Here is a 15,615-nt window from a genome sequence, read left to right as displayed (position 1 = left end):
TAGCTACGATATCATATGTAACATGCTTATACTGTACTCTCTGTTGTGATTGGAAATAAAGATCTAGGGGCAAGTGTTGAGAGTTCGATTCCCCCTCACGAACCTTGGTAGCTACTACCAAGTTTTCAAAAAAAAAAAAAAGACCTAGGGGCAAGAAAGTTTGCAAAAAAAAAAAAAAAGAAGAAGAAGGTGCATATCTATAATTAGTGTGAAAATTCATGCACAAAGGGAAACTTAAGGATTAGATTATGAAATCGCAATTAGTTAAATAAATTATTTAGAGGTATTTACAAAATTTAATTATGAAATTAAGTATCATTACACTCTAACCCGCTATGTATCTCCATTCCATTATTATGCACGTAGGGTGTCCGATCCGCCAACGGCTGCGATTGAAAGATGAAATTTAAGATTTAATCTCAACCCTCTAATTATATAATTTGTCTTCTTTTGATTAAATGCATCTGAATTATGTGTAGAAGTCTAGATTCAACTAAAAACATACTCACCACACATACTGCCACACAATGCATTACAATTAAAATTAAATAAATTCTGAAATTGAGCTATATAATTTGTTTCCTTATTTCATTCATTCCTTATTTCTCCCTCTCCAATTTAGTGTTATAATAATATTTTCTTATTTCTTTCATTCATTATTTCTCTTCTATGTTGTTATAGCTATTGCCATAAGAATTCTAGAAATATTATCAATTTTGTTTTTATATAGATCTACACATATCACAATGAAAATCAATTGAAAATCTTAGAAGCACAAATCAACGGAACAGGAAGAAGGGAAAAAAAACAAAATTGGAAAAGTCGCCAAAAATATGAAATCATTGGTATTTAAAATACCAATGTATTTTTAATTTCAGATTTTCTCGTTCAGTTTGCTTATGGCATGGGTATTATATCTAATCAACTATATCAGCCTATTAGGTATTCTATTTTGTACAAATTAATTTAAAATTGGAAAGCTGTTATTTCAAATCATTGGTACTTAAAATACAGAATCATCACATCATCAAATTATTATAAGAAATCACAAAAAAATACAAAATCATATAATTCTATTCAGAGATCATGTCCCTCAATTTTTGAATAATTATTAATTTTATTGAATGATTTTTTTCAAAACAAAATTTCTCTTATAGTGTGTCCCGTTGCAACGCACGGGCATGATACTAGTTTTTGCATAAAACATACATGCATCATATCAAAACTAGCACTATAACACGTTGTAATATTTAGAATCTACAAAAGAAGAAAAGCTGAAATATGGCAGAGACGAAATATGGAAGGAGATCATATCTTGGTGGTGCGCAAATATGGCAGCAGGCAGTAGGAAATATATTTGTTTCCTTATATTTGTGGTAATTATAGCAGACCCAAATATGACAATTATGGCAGAAGGAAATATATTTGGTGGTGTGCAATTATGGCAAAAGGTAGCAGGGGCAATATTTGTTTTCTTATATTCTTTATATTTGATGTAAAATATAGAAATGAATAGGCTAGAAAGGGAAGGAAATAAAAGGCATATTATGGCTGACTACCAATCCCATTATCTATATAAGGCTCATGCCTTCTCATGTAAGGATATACAAAAAAAATATATATATATATATTGGATAAAATAAAAACAAAGGGAAGGGAGATTCATGAGAGTGCTTGTGTTTGTGTTCTTGTTATGCAATTCTAATAATTTTAACACATCACATACATTATCAATAATATAACATAACATTGCACAACTTATTCATTCATCAAAATAATATAAGTCTAAACAAATGACAATGGCAAGCATGACCAGTAACACATCCACCGTCATGCTTGTTTAATGTATCAATTATTCAAAACAATAACATAAAAACTATAAAATAACCAGTGGCGTGCATTCTTTGGTATGTGCATGTGGTTCAAAGTCACAGACCAGAACAATAAAACCAAAACACAAAACAAAGGAACAAAATATTACAGATAATTAAAATGATGTGTGCAGTGCATTCTTTGGTATTAGCATGTGCTAATAAAATGCAATTAATCGAACATTACTGCTTCATACAGCCCATATTATATTTACTAGAATTAATTCAATACATAGTAGGTACAGGAATTAGCAACTGACCAAAGACATGTTTTTCCTGATCAGGCACTAATTTTCTTGAGCCATACAGAAACAGGACCTCAATTTCAACTTTAAACTACAACATTTGACTTAACACTGCATTTTTTAACTACAATATTTATGTACAGATACTAATTTCTAAACCATTACATAAATATATAATTTCTAAACCAAATAAAAAGATAGATCAATGAAACGACATTACTAACTAAAATCTTTTTATCCTATTTTAAATAAAAGTCTAGCCTATCAATTTTTATTTAATTGTCTATAAAGAATTTTCATCCCGGTTTCAAACCTACGACCACCCACACAAAAAATACTGGCATTCGTTACTAAATCAAATGCTGATTCTTGAAAAAAATTTAATCTTTTTTTTGACAAAGAAAAAGAGTCTAGCCCTTATTTCATTAATCATGGAGTTACAAAGGATACGTAACTAAATAAGAGAAACAATTTTGAAAAAGGATCTAGCCCTTATTTCAAATATCTTTACCTTGATAAAAGCATTTCCTTTATCCGATATTTTTATCTAATCCACGATGTCCGAGGAACTCCAATCCATGCTTATATCGGCTGTTACACTGGCTGGACACCACTATCTCCACCCCGATTCCCTCAAATTTGCATTTGAACTCATCACATTCAGGTTATAGAGAGTCATATCGGAGACAACCATGATTTTTTGTATGTCAGGCGCTCCGGCACCAGTACAAGGAGGTGGCGCTCCGAGATTTTTGTCGGAGATCACGTAAAAATAATAATTGGGATCTTAATGTAGAGAATAAAAGAATTAATCACTTTGAGACATCCATAAGAAAAACGATCGGAGGTGGGCAGATTTTAGGAAAAAATAAAAGAAAAGAGAGATCGCAAAGGCTCTGGCAACGAATAAGAGTTTTTTTTTTTTTGTCCAGCATGGCTTCTAGAAAGCAACTATTTAATATTTTTTTTAAATTAGAAATCACTATACATCCGTAAAAACTAAAATAGAAATTGACATATTAAATTACTAATCAGGATAATTTTTTAATTGTAGATGGTCTAAGACTCTAAGGATCTCCTATTTTATAATAATTTTAAAATAAAAATAAAAATTGTCACATTAAATTAGAAATTAACTAAGAACTTCTATTTTTATAATATTTTTTAATTTGTTTTTCCGCTCTTTCTTGCACAAAAACTTAGGTTCGAAAAAAACCCCCCTTGTTCCTTATCTAAATCAACGAATCTGATATGCTCCTGAATCTAACGCCACACGAAGCTTTGGGCCGGGACTTTCTATCTTTTGACATCTTTAATATGTATTACTTCGTTATTTCTTTTTGTGAATTCTCTCTTTTTTTTCTTCTGAATTTCGTCCAATTTTTTTTTATTTCTTTTAGTTTATGGATTTCATCAAATTTGTTGGTTTCTTTTAATATTTGGATTTTGTTCAAATTTTTTTAGTTTCTGGATTTTAGTACTTCACAATGCTGATATCTATTTTTGTCCAAATTTCTCAAATTCAATTTAGTTAATTTTCTATTTTTTAATATTTTTTTAATCAGCTTGTTTTTCTTCGTTGCACCTAAAACCTAGGTTCGAAAAAAACTCCTCCTCCTTCTGGCCTTAATCGACGAATCTCCGGGGGTATGCTCGTGAATCTAACGCCACTCAAAGCTTCGCACCAAGACGCTCTATCTTTTGACATCCATATTGATAGGTATTCTTCCATTACTTCTCTTCGTGGATTCTCTAATAGCATGTTTATTTCAGAATTTCGTCCATTTTTGTTTTTCTTTTAATTTTTGGATTTCATCCAAATTTCTTTAGTTTGTGAAATTTAGATACTTCACAATGAATCTGTTTTCTTTATTTGTCCAAATTTCTCAATTTATGTTAGTTTCCATCCTTTTTAATAATTTCATCTACTGATTTGGTCTTTTCTTAATGACAGTTAATTAAATTTTTTGGTATTAGACATCTCTGGTATCATATTTGATAATTACTAAATTTACTTGGAGCTTATAAATAAGTTAATGGATGGTTAATTTAGTTCAAGAGGGCACTGGTACCAACAAAAACATGATTTACTTTTATAACAATAATCTGGCACATTTTCAGGAATACTGGTACCAACATACTGGATTACTGGTACGCTATTTTTTAAGAAATATACTTTTGTGAGTTGAAAAAATATACATAGTGGCACGTTTACATGGAGCTTACTTCGAGTTTTCTGAATTGTCAATTGTTCTTAATTAAAAAATATGCTTAATGGCACGTTAATATAGTGCAAATTTAGCTTATTTTTCTAAATTGTCAATTCAAGATAGAGTTCTTATATTTGTGGATTAAGAATATATTAAAAAGAACAAAAAAAAATTATCAGCAGCACTCATATTATGTATAATAATATGAAGGACAATATGGTCTTTATAATAATTTTAATTAACACTTATCCTATATTCTTAATCCTTTATACTTGTCAAACATGAGAGTAGAGTTTTTTTTATTTTTTTATTGAAACATGAGATTAGAGTTGCACCTAGGTGATCCAAGCCCATCACTGTTTCGTTTGGGCTTTTCGCCATTGACAGCCCATCCTTCAAAATTTTCAGCGATATCTCAATTTGCGCGATTCGATCCACCGTAACTTTATTCGGCGGGTCGATTCTCCATTTTCTTATTTATTTTACGATTCTTTCTTCTTATTTTTTTTGGTTCGCTATTTTTCGCTAAATTTCCCTAAATTTCGCCTCCCCCAGTTGAAAATCTGACTTGAATTTCCTACAGGTATTTGATTTTTTTTTTTTCCCCTCGAGGTGCAAATGCACGATCAAATTTTGGTTTTGTTATGAAATTTTTCCTCGGTGTTGTTATTATTGTTACTATCTATAGTGTGTTTTGATTTTGTTTGATGGATCTGAGAATTTCTCAACCGGAACTAAATACCGCACGAGAGTTTTTCAATCTCTCCATCTTCCACTTGGGTGAATTCCAGCCAAGTTGGTTAATGCAGAATTGCTATAGGGGTGACTCAATTATTTTTGGTTTAAATAAAATACTGATATGGTAATTCCCATTTGTCCTATTATGTATTATTTATTGGAAATTTGCGAAAATTTTATGTAATTCTGGCTATTAAACTTGTTATTGGTAATGTATAATGGTAAGAATCTGACTTTTCTTGTGCTTATCAGCGCGACAGAGTTGTCCATCCTGTTACAGGGATGTGACAGAATGCGATTGAAATGGAGATGAAAAGAGATACAATGGTTTGGCGAAGAGATGGTATCTCAATTGCATTGGTTTTGTGCATGATTGCTTTAAGTTTGATTGGTTCGCTTGGGCAACTATCTGAAGTAGATGGAAAGGAGGTAAGAGTTAATCAAATTCCGAATCTACATCGAAATCTTTTCTACAAATATTGCATTAATTGTGTTTACACCAGAATTGCATCATCTAATCATACTGTGATTATCATCCATCATCTATTTTGATAGTTCTTGTTTTTTTCAGTTTTTTATTGCTAGGGCTGGAACCATGCAGTTCATACTGTGCTTATCATTCATCACCTTGAGGAGCCTATATGAACTGCATTGTTCCAGCCCTAGCAAAGCCCTACCAGTAATTCTAGTTTACTGCCCCCATTTTATGTCTAATCTGGTGCAAAGTACCTCTTGACTCTTGATCCTGCATTCTCTGAAAGTTCGTTCATACCCCCTCCTGCCTCAAAAAAAAAAAAAAACAGAGAGAGAGAGAAGCCTGGTGGACTATGACTGTTGGAATTTTGAATTGTTTATTACCAACTCGTTGCTGTATGTTTCGTGTCATTTTGGCATTTTCACAGAACCTCAGAAAAAATAATGGAAAAGAAATTTGCAGTCACAAACTGTACCAGTTTTACTCATCAGAATTTCTATCCAAGAAAGATATTAAAAGTTAATATAACCAACAGAGTCATGACCCAAGTTTTCTTTATTTTGTTAATTTTACTTTCTCTTAAAAAAGAAATTTCAGTTTTGTAGTCTGAAGTAACATTTAATAGGTGGAAAAGCTGTGGCGAAGTTGTGGCTTCAACCCAAGAGAAATAAGAGAGCAGCTATCCAGTTCTAATGTCACACCTAAGGAACTTGACCTTGCTCTCCAGAACTGTCTCATTGACCGACACAACCCACCAATACACATCCCCGTAACACGCCACACAAAATATCTCCCTGCCCCTTATTCAGACCATTTTATTGCTCTGAGGCACCAATTAGTGGCTAAGCGAAAGGCCCAGGCTTCAGCTCACGAAATTAGGCAGAGAGCTGGTCCCACTGCCAGGTCACCCAGTCCAGGTCCGGCACCGGTGCCTTCTCCCTCAGATGCACCTACACTTCCACTTTCAATTCCCATTCCAGCTCCTCCACCAGCTAGGGTTTTACCATTACCTATAAAAACTTTCTCACCTCCCCCGAAGGCTGTTCATCATGCACAGGTTGTTAAAAATAAAAAACCACAACAAGAGCACAGCAATAACTTCTTGTTGATCGAGGCTGTTATGTTCTCAGTTCTGGGGACATCATTATTGGCGTTTATCCTTTTTTGCTGCTATAGATGTAAGAAAAAACGGGATTTCCATGCATACATCCAGAGGGATGACCGACCACTTCTGAGCTTGAGATTAAGTGATTTTTCAGGTAACAACAAATAAACAAAAATAATACCTATGCCTTACCTAGAGCTAATTAAAAAAACCTTAAAACCCTAAAAAATTATTGATATGTGAAATTGTGCCGGTACCCTTTTGGTGCCTAGTGGTTTGTACAGCTACCATTGCCTGGAATGGCCTTTTTCAGGTACTACGATGAAGTTTAAATGATACAAAAATATCAAGAACTATGAAAGTGTTGCTTTGTTAAGCAGCATGTATTTCAGAACTCCGTATATAAATCTTTTGGTAAAATGATGATCAATTATTTATTAAATTAGGGTCGTCTCGTACTTCTTGCTCAAGTCCTATTGATATCAATAAGCTTGGTGCTCTTAAGTCAGATTCAGGCCACCACCAAAATGGATTTCATCATATCCAGTCGCAGCATGGTCGCATGTCCTCCTTGAAACTAAGCAATGCCACTGCTAACACTATGCCATTAGAAACTGTAGAGATCAAAATGACTGAACTGACCCCCAGCAAAGGCCCCCCATCAGCTGCACCTCCACCACTGCCACCACCCTTGCCACAGAAAACCATGCCCGGCCCTCCACCTCCTCCTCCTAATGGCCCACGGCCTCCAGTTGGCAGTAGGCCGGGTCCACCACCTCCACCAGCCAGTGGTGGGTCGGGCCCGCCACCCCCACCGCCGCCAGGTGGAAACAAGCCGGGCGGCCCACCTCGACCGCCAGGGCCACCTGTCCCATCAAAGGCGCGGCCCCCGCCACTTAAGGCTGCACCAGGCACGGCTTTTAATGGAGGGGGGCAGAAGCCTAAGCTGAAGCCGTTCTTCTGGGATAAGATCTCAGCAAATACCGAGCAAGCCGTGGTTTGGAACCAAATCAAATCTGGCTCTTTCCAGTAAGCTTCTGCCATATTCTTTTGACTGTTGTCTTAATTACTAGTATTTCATTTTACTCCAGGATGTTAAATTGTTCCAGTTAGGTAGTTGTTACCAATATTAGATGCTTTTCACATAGGTAAGTGAGCTTGTATGGAAATACCCTAGTTCAATCCTCAAATAGTCAAGCATAGTTTCCAAAATGAAATCTCTGGTGTTAAATCTATTGCATGCCAAGAAAGTTATCAGCTAATCTCCTGATTAAGTTGGTAATCTTGCCTGAATTTATGAGAACGTTATTGTCCCTACTCTGATTAAGTTTCCAAATATCTGAATTTTAGCATAAATATTATCCTTAAAATGTGCAGTGTTTTTTTCAGACCTTATTGGCATTTTGAAAAATAAAGGGCAAAGTGGTTGCTTACACCTTCAGGTCTTCAAAATCAAATTATCTAATGTATTGTATGCATGTTACCTTGCTGTCATAATATGGCCGTTGCATTTATTAGAAGTTAAAAACTGAGTTCAAACAGGCAAACAACACCTTGCAATAAAACTTTTCTGTGGAACACCCATATATAGCATGCCCTTATTGTTAGTTTACCGAATTTGCTTCTTTCATAATTTCTTCGAAAGTATATTAGCTTCTCATTTTATACATTTGAGTTTGCCTCTTATATTATGTCTATCTACTTGTATAGCGATTATCTTATCACCTTTTTACCATCTTGAAAGTAGAAAGGACAAGGTGGACATTTTCGTACCTTATAACACTAGTCTAAGTAGAAAAACTTGTTAAAATTGAAAACAGATTTAGTGAGGAGATGATAGAGAATCTCTTTGGGTACCAAGCGAATGATAAGAGCAAGGCTACTGGCATGAATGGAGCTGGCAAATCTGACCTCCAGTCCCCATGTGTCAGGCTACTAGAAAGCAAGAAGTCCCAAAACCTCGCCATCTCTCTCAAGGCCTTAAACGTCAAGATTGAGGATGTGATCACTGCTGTAAATGAAGGTGACTTTAGATTTGTTCTATTAATTTTTTTTATTTTACAAAATTCTCATATACCTGCTCCATCTCTATGATGATCCTCTAAATTTGTGCAGTATGTTTTGTTTGGGAACCCACCTTTGTAAAAAGTTCTAAGGTCCTGCTTGCTTAATTACAAAACAATATAGACTTAAACATTGGTGTAAATTAAGTTCTTTCAAAATAGGAAATGAGCTTCCTTCTGAGTTGATAGAGACATTGCTCAAGATGTGGCCAACTACGCAAGAGGAGAATAAGTTGTTGTTGTATAGTGGGGACCTTGCTCTTTTGGGCCCCGCTGAGCAGTTTTTAATTGAGTTGATAAAGGTCCATCATGTTTATGACAGACTTGATTGCTTGTATTTCATGTCTTCCTTACAAGAGGAGTTAACCACATGCAGAGAAGCTTTCTCCACTTTAGAGGTACCTACTATTACGTTTGGACCCATTGCATTGTATACTGAAACAACTGGTGCTGGAAAATTAAAAGATGGTTGCATTTATTAGCATTGTTATATTTTTCTATGAAGAGATCAAGGTGCTTTAAATGATATGTTATATTTTTTTGTATAGAATTTTTAAACCTGTTTGTGTTTATTTTATTTCTTTATTCTCCATTTGCAATATTATATTTATATATTTGCCAAATAATCTCCTCTTTCAATTTTCAGATAGTGTAATATCATTTCTCTTCATGTGTGGTACAGGTAGCTTGCAGTGAGCTTAAGGACAGCCGAATCTTCAAAAAGATTCTAGAAGCTGTTATAAAGATTGGGAATTTTATTAATAAAGACACCAATCGTGGTGGGGCTGTGGCAATCAAGCTTGACAACTTGTTAAAACTCCGTGACTTAAAGGCCAAAGATGGAAAAACTACTCTTCTCCATGTTGTTTTACAAGAAATTATCCGTTCAGAAGGGAAACGTGTGGCATCCCAAAACTCTAACCCTAGCGGTGAATCTGATGAAGATTACTATGAGGCCCTTGGTCTAAAAGTCATCTCTGGCATTGGTAATGAGCTTGAAAACGTAAAAAAATCAGCCGGACTAGACATGGATGTCATAACTAGCACTGTGGAGCACCTAGGTAAAAAATTAGAGGTTATTAAAAGAGTTCTGGAAACCAATATAAAAGAGATACAAGGAGAGTGTGGATTTCGAAATGTGTTGGAGTATTTTGTGAACCAGTCCGAAGAGGAGGTAAAATTCTTGTCACAGGAGAAGAAACGGGTTTGGGATTTGGTTGAAGAGACAGCCAAATCTTTTTATCCCAGCACAAAAAAGGATGAGGGTTTGAGATTGTTTGTGGTGGTGCGGGATTTTCTGTGGATGTGGGATAAGGCATGCAAGGATGTGAAAGAGGCAGCAGCGGCGGCTGCGAGGCCATCTAGACCTAAACGGGCAGGGTCACTAGGAGAAGGTTCCGGGTCAATGGTACGTGACCCAAGGCAGCATCTGATTCCAGCAATCAAGAGTCAGCAGGTAGATGACTCTAGTTCTGATGAAGAGAGTTAGAACAGTTTTTAGAAGGTACATGACATGAATACTAACCGCTTTCTTTGTTATGTTCTTTCTTGGGCTAATTTTATTGCCTGAGGTCTGTACAAGGAGCTAAGGAGGTGAGCATGTTGGAATAAGGATGAGAGTTGTTGCTACAACAATAAAGTGAGTTCAATTCATTCAATTCAAGGGAAGAGATGTAAAAATTAGATCAGCTATTCTTTTGTTACTTAGGCTCCAGGAATAAAAAAAAAAATGTAGTGAGGAATTAATTTTAATTGCATTATTTTCTCTCAGTGCGCATAAATCTGCTACTCATTGTACATACTTTACTGATCAAAACAAGTCCTTGTAGGATTTTCCTTTATCCAGTGGCAACTTGGTTGAATATTGGAAATTAGTAGATTTATTATAAGCTGACTATTGTTTGATATAAGATAACCAGTTTAATAACAGTCAGTTTCTGTATTGAATTATAAATTCATTGCTCACGAAACTACATTGATAATGATAGCAGCGTTAAATTACTCTCTTTTAATTACTTCACCACAAGATTATTAAAACAAAATCAATTTGATGGCGTTCCTTTGATCCGAGGTGAAACATTTTATTTAGGCCGTCCAACTGATCTGATCTAAACAGTTCGATTAAGATCGGGTGGCTTATGGCCAATTTAATTTTCCATAGCTAGATGACCTCTCTGCATGGTCTCATGCTCCTAATATGACATGTCCGGTAGTTGTTTAGTTTTGCTTTCATAAATTGGTGGTCTCCATGACCAAAGCTCTTGTTCAAAATGACACGACTTTTAATTGGTAACTGAAAATTCGGTCAGCTGATGAGCCCATGACCAGATTTTACAAATGCTGCAACAACAACTGCGGCCACGATTGGCGTGAGGACAGACCTCACATTTTGCTTTGGTGACAATTATATCATATAGTCTTAAGTTTTTCTTTTCTTTTCCTTTTTAACTTATCCATGATCTGGTAAATTGGATATATATAGAGAGAGAGAGAGCAAGTACTGGATTTCTTTGTTCTTCACTTATCCATCTATTAATTTGTTAAATTAACTTGTGTATTAGATGGTTAGATTAATGATGGTTTTAATTATGTTACCCTCTCATGGACATGATATATCATGGTGCCTATCTTTCCTTTTTATAATGATAAACTGGTTTAATATTTTTTTAATTCGTTTTCTTTCTTAACATTAATCAAAATTCTGATGTATGTTTCCTTAGTTCTCTAATCACTGGAACTTGGCCTCATTTGATTTACGATGTATGTTAGCGAATAATATAAATGATTACATGAAGCAAAGAAATGACACATCAATCTATTAATTCCCATATGTTAACCAGTGTCCAAGAAATTATAGATGATGATGCATTTTGTCAAAATGTTTATGTTTTATTATAAATATGTGCTTTTTTGAGCAATCTTTTTTATTTGTCTTGTCATTTAAACTAGTGTGTTTCTCCTGTACAAGATTTTGAATTAAGTAATTTAAATAAATATTATTTATATAGCTACTCGACCAATAGCTGTGGACACTTATAAAGTATGCATTTTCGTAGCGCATGATATTAAATAATAAAATTGTTTAGTTTGAGTTTCAAACTCAAATTTAGTTACAAATAATATTTTATATAATACTTACATTTAGAAACTAAACTAGTAAATATTGTAGATTATGGAGCTGAATCGTATTTGAAGCAAGTCAAAATATGCTGCCTCAAGGATAGTGTAATGCATTACTTTATATATGTTGGCAATTAGCCAATTATAATGTAACGTTGTTTATATGATAATTCTTTTTTTTTACAGCGTCATATATTTTATGGATGCATGCAAGTTTTCCAGTCGAAAGTCGAAACCCTCCGCCTCAAACTCTTATTACTGAGTCTGAGTGAAAACAAAACCCTGGCGGGCTGGCAATGGCATCCCGATCTAAGGAGCCTCTCTTTCGAGCTCCAAGAACGGGTTCAGTTCAGGTAGATTGGTCCGATCTTCCTCCTGATCTGCTCCTAACAATCTCCAAGAGGCTCCTTGACATCTTCGATTTCATCTATTTTCGCGCCGTTTGCAAGAAATGGCGCACCGCCACCTCAATCTCCGACTTGCCCCCTCAAATCCCTTGGCTTCTTGAAGAGAGAAGCAATGTTAAGTTTGGTGGCAGCGAAGATCTGCGTTTTTATTCCCTATTCTCTGATAAAATCCGAAACATTCATTGCCCACCCTCTCGTGGAAAGTATCTTTGGGGGCCTCCTTCACATGGTTATCTCTACGCTACCAACCTAGATATTATCAATCCCACACATTCTCTTCTCAACCCGCTCACCAAAGATGAGGTGATGATTACTTTGGAGACCTTCGGCTATCGTACTTCACTGCTCTGTATGGGTCCAGATCCAATGGGAAGTGACCATTATTTGGCTTTCGAGAATGGTTATTTTCCTAATACAATTGGATTTTGTCAACCACGCAATTGCAATTTGGAGTGGGATTATGTTGAATTTCCCCATCCGATTAACTACCTGGGCCATGGATGCTTCAAGGGGATGTACTATATGCATGAATCTGGTACAGGCAATACCCTGGTTGTTGACATTGCTTCTGGTGACACTTGTTTCTCAGTACCACCACCTCCTGAGACTCTTAACAGTTCTAGTTCTGACTATGTGTACTTTGTTGAGTCAGCGGAGAAGATTTTGAGAGTTGTTAAACAACAACAACAACTAAATCTACTTGGCTTGCCTGTGTCTAACACTACTACTTCCTTCGATATATATCAGCTTGAGCTTGATGATGTTGGAGATGAAAAACACAAAAAAGAGTATCGATGGGTAAAGACCAGTAGCATTGGTAACCAAATATTGTTCCTGGACGGGCGCAATGGTATCTCTATCACTGCTAGTGAGACTACCCACATAATGGGAAACTGTATCTATTACATACAAAGATGCTTTGATGATATTGTCCAGTTGAGTTGTGATGTGTACAAGTACAACATAGAGGATGGTCGGACAGAAAAGGTCCCTTCACCTTTTAAGGAAGGATACTCCTGGTTTGTGCCGCGTGTTGTTAGCAAAGTAAGTATCGCCATCCATGCCTAATTTTCTTTTACTAATGATTGATTGAATACTTGTCCTTATGGGTGTTAAAGCGATATTGTTTTGCTTCTTTGCATTGGACATCATCTTATTTTGACTAGGCTATGGTTAAATTGAAGAGTTTCCTGCTTCCTTAGCAGAACATGTGATCTGAAATATTAGTTTCAAGTCTTATGAATATTCAATGTTTGTAATCTAGTTAGTACTGTTTACCTCAAAATTTGGAGAATTCATCGTGCTGTAATTTTAGTACTTGTGTTATTTAAAAAAGCCAAAAGTGAAGTATCCTTTAGAACTATCTTGTGGTTACAGCAATGGCATCACAATTTCATAAAAGGCGTGACTTTTTGCATACCCTCCTACTCCTTAGTACATAATGAATATAGTGTCTCCTGAACTTAGTTAGTATCATATCTTCCTTGTCCTTATATGGATAATTCTTATTTCAAACTTTCTCTAGTTGTACCTAGTAATGTGAATAATTTTCAGTTTCATCTTCAGAATGGTTCAGAGGTAGCTGAGGAAGAACAGGCTGAGGAAGAGGAAGAGGTGACAGAGGGTACACCCCCTCTCCTTACACTTGGGCAATATATGTCTGACATGAGTCCAATCCCATGAGGCTCCTATAAAAACTTTCTATATTCCTCTGTTTTTACTATAGCTTTGTTATGTTATTTTGATGATCTAGCAGTAGCTCTTTTGTAGTAGGGTCTGATGATTACTATGTTTGTAGTAGGGGTGATGAATTGTAGTAGCTCTGTTGTGTGTTGCTTTTTTTTTTTTGCATACTGTAGTTTGTAAAAACATTTCATATGCGATTGGTACTGTTTAAACTATATATATAGTAGGGTTTAAACTATATATTACTACGAACACCAATGAGTTTTATGGATTTCTAATGAAATCGGTGGTTATCCCACTTTGCTTAAAATATATATATAGTAGGGTTGAAATGCACCATTAGTTTTGTACCTAGCCATACCCTCACTGCCTCACATCTCTATCTCCCTTTTAAAAGTTCAAACGGTCGATTCAAACTGCTCAACATGATTTCCATATTAAAATGTGCTTAGAGACCAAATTTTATATTTTTTTGAACTTTTACTACTATTTGTTTAGATAGGTACAAAATTACTGGATGGTGGTTTTGTAGAGTAAAAAGTTTCCACAAAAATATAAAATTTGGTTAATAAGCACATTTTAATATGGAGATCATGTTGAACGGTTCAGATCGACTGTTTGAACTTTGAGAACCGAGAGAGATGTAGAGGGCATGGTTGGGGCACAAAACCAATAATACATTTTAACACTACACATATCATGATAATATGAACGGTTCCCATTTCATGATGCACATTTAGATTAGTTGATTTTCACCAGTATCGTTCATATTTTTCTATAACAAGTTCTCTCTTAAGATTGCATTTAATACTAGAAGTTCAGTTTATTATGACTCCATGACATTAAAATATGATTTTTCCAATGTATTACCATTCACTATGCCATAGCTCAATTTTTATTTACTTTTACACAATGATGAAAGCAAGCCAAAAAGATGTTAATCTAACCTGTAACCCAGTCAAAATATATGGTTAGTAGTTTTTTTTTATGTCTTCTTTTGAAAGGAATACTAAGAGGTACTTGTAAATTACTGACAAGTACTTGGAAGCTGAATTTGGTTTCAAATGCTACTCTGGATTCTTTTAATGCCCAACAGCTATGTAACATTTACTGATTCATGCTTTTGTTAAGAATGGAGTTCAGTCCACATTGTTTGTTTTTCTTTTTGAACTTAATTTTTTCACCTTTGTTTATGCAGACAATTTGCAATGAGGACAACTTCTAGCTACTGGAATCGTAGAATGCTCAACAGAACATGCAGATATTCTGAAACCAAGGAAATTGTTGTATCTAGCATGTTGTTGGAATTGTGTGATGTGTGCAAAGTCTTCAACAGTTTTTTTAGTTTAGGCTTGTCAACATGTGCTTTGTTTTTCATTTAGTTTAAATGTATGCCTGGATAGAAACTTGTCATAGAGCATAATGTGTAATAGTAAATCAGAAACAGAGTCAATTGGCATGCTTGATCCATTATGAATTTTCTCAAATTAATTTGAGGAAAAGGCGCCAATGAAGGATCATATGACCAAGTATTATGCCAGAATGCCAGGTTTGCAAAATATTGCTAAGATTTCCGAACTATTGTAATCCTCCCAGTTCTTACACGTGGCTTGGCATGGCATCTCACAGAATTGCTAGACATCAATTTGATAAAAGGCGCTTGCACTGACAGTGGGACAGGAATAGCACTGAGAT

At 35.1% G+C, this 15,615-nt stretch overlaps 2 protein-coding genes across 6 annotated transcripts; both read left to right on the top strand.

Annotated features, from left to right (window-relative positions):
- The first annotated feature begins 3,426 nt into the window (after window positions 1–3,426).
- Window positions 3,427–10,546, top strand: LOC144574904 (formin-like protein 11). Of its 3 annotated transcripts, none has more exons than XM_078325013.1 (7): window positions 3,427–3,836; window positions 5,317–5,493; window positions 6,165–6,798; window positions 7,091–7,673; window positions 8,465–8,667; window positions 8,870–9,105; window positions 9,390–10,546. In XM_078325013.1, exons 2-7 carry the CDS (start codon window positions 5,368–5,370, stop codon window positions 10,194–10,196), a joined length of 2,589 nt encoding a protein of 862 aa, XP_078181139.1. In that variant the 5' UTR covers window positions 3,427–3,836; window positions 5,317–5,367; the 3' UTR covers window positions 10,197–10,546. The 3 variants fall into 3 exon arrangements, with proteins under 3 accessions (XP_078181139.1, XP_078181147.1, XP_078181131.1); XM_078325021.1 differs by lacking the exon at window positions 3,427–3,836 and adding an exon at window positions 4,667–4,909; XM_078325005.1 differs by lacking the exon at window positions 3,427–3,836 and having other exon boundaries at window positions 4,839–5,493.
- Window positions 10,547–12,056: 1,510 nt separating this feature from the next.
- On the top strand, window positions 12,057–15,375 carry LOC144549919 (F-box protein At2g16300-like). Of its 3 annotated transcripts, none has more exons than XM_078298500.1 (2): window positions 12,057–13,278; window positions 15,119–15,375. In XM_078298500.1, exons 1-2 carry the CDS (start codon window positions 12,124–12,126, stop codon window positions 15,143–15,145), a joined length of 1,182 nt encoding a protein of 393 aa, XP_078154626.1. In that variant the 5' UTR covers window positions 12,057–12,123; the 3' UTR covers window positions 15,146–15,375. The 3 variants fall into 3 exon arrangements, with proteins under 3 accessions (XP_078154626.1, XP_078154621.1, XP_078154612.1); XM_078298495.1 differs by lacking the exon at window positions 15,119–15,375 and adding an exon at window positions 13,801–14,137; XM_078298486.1 differs by lacking the exon at window positions 15,119–15,375 and adding an exon at window positions 13,789–14,137.
- Window positions 15,376–15,615: the final 240 nt, after the last annotated feature.

This window comes from Carex rostrata, chromosome 2, assembly GCF_964058835.1.
Source record: "Carex rostrata chromosome 2, lpCarRost1.2, whole genome shotgun sequence".
Lineage (NCBI taxonomy): Eukaryota > Viridiplantae > Streptophyta > Magnoliopsida > Poales > Cyperaceae > Carex > Carex rostrata.
This window is presented reverse-complemented; position numbering and strand designations above follow the sequence as displayed.

Coding starts and splice junctions, on each gene's coding strand:
- LOC144574904 (XM_078325013.1), top strand. CDS start 5,368: ATGGAGATGAAAAGAGATACAATGGTTTGGCGAAGAGATGGTATCTCA. Junction 7,674..8,464: donor ATCAAATCTGGCTCTTTCCA/GTAAGCTTCTGC, acceptor AATTGAAAACAG/ATTTAGTGAGGAGATGATAG. Junction 8,668..8,869: donor GATCACTGCTGTAAATGAAG/GTGACTTTAGAT, acceptor CTTTCAAAATAG/GAAATGAGCTTCCTTCTGAG.
- LOC144549919 (XM_078298486.1), top strand. CDS start 12,124: ATGGCATCCCGATCTAAGGAGCCTCTCTTTCGAGCTCCAAGAACGGGT. Junction 13,279..13,788: donor TGCCGCGTGTTGTTAGCAAA/GTAAGTATCGCC, acceptor AATAATTTTCAG/TTTCATCTTCAGAATGGTTC.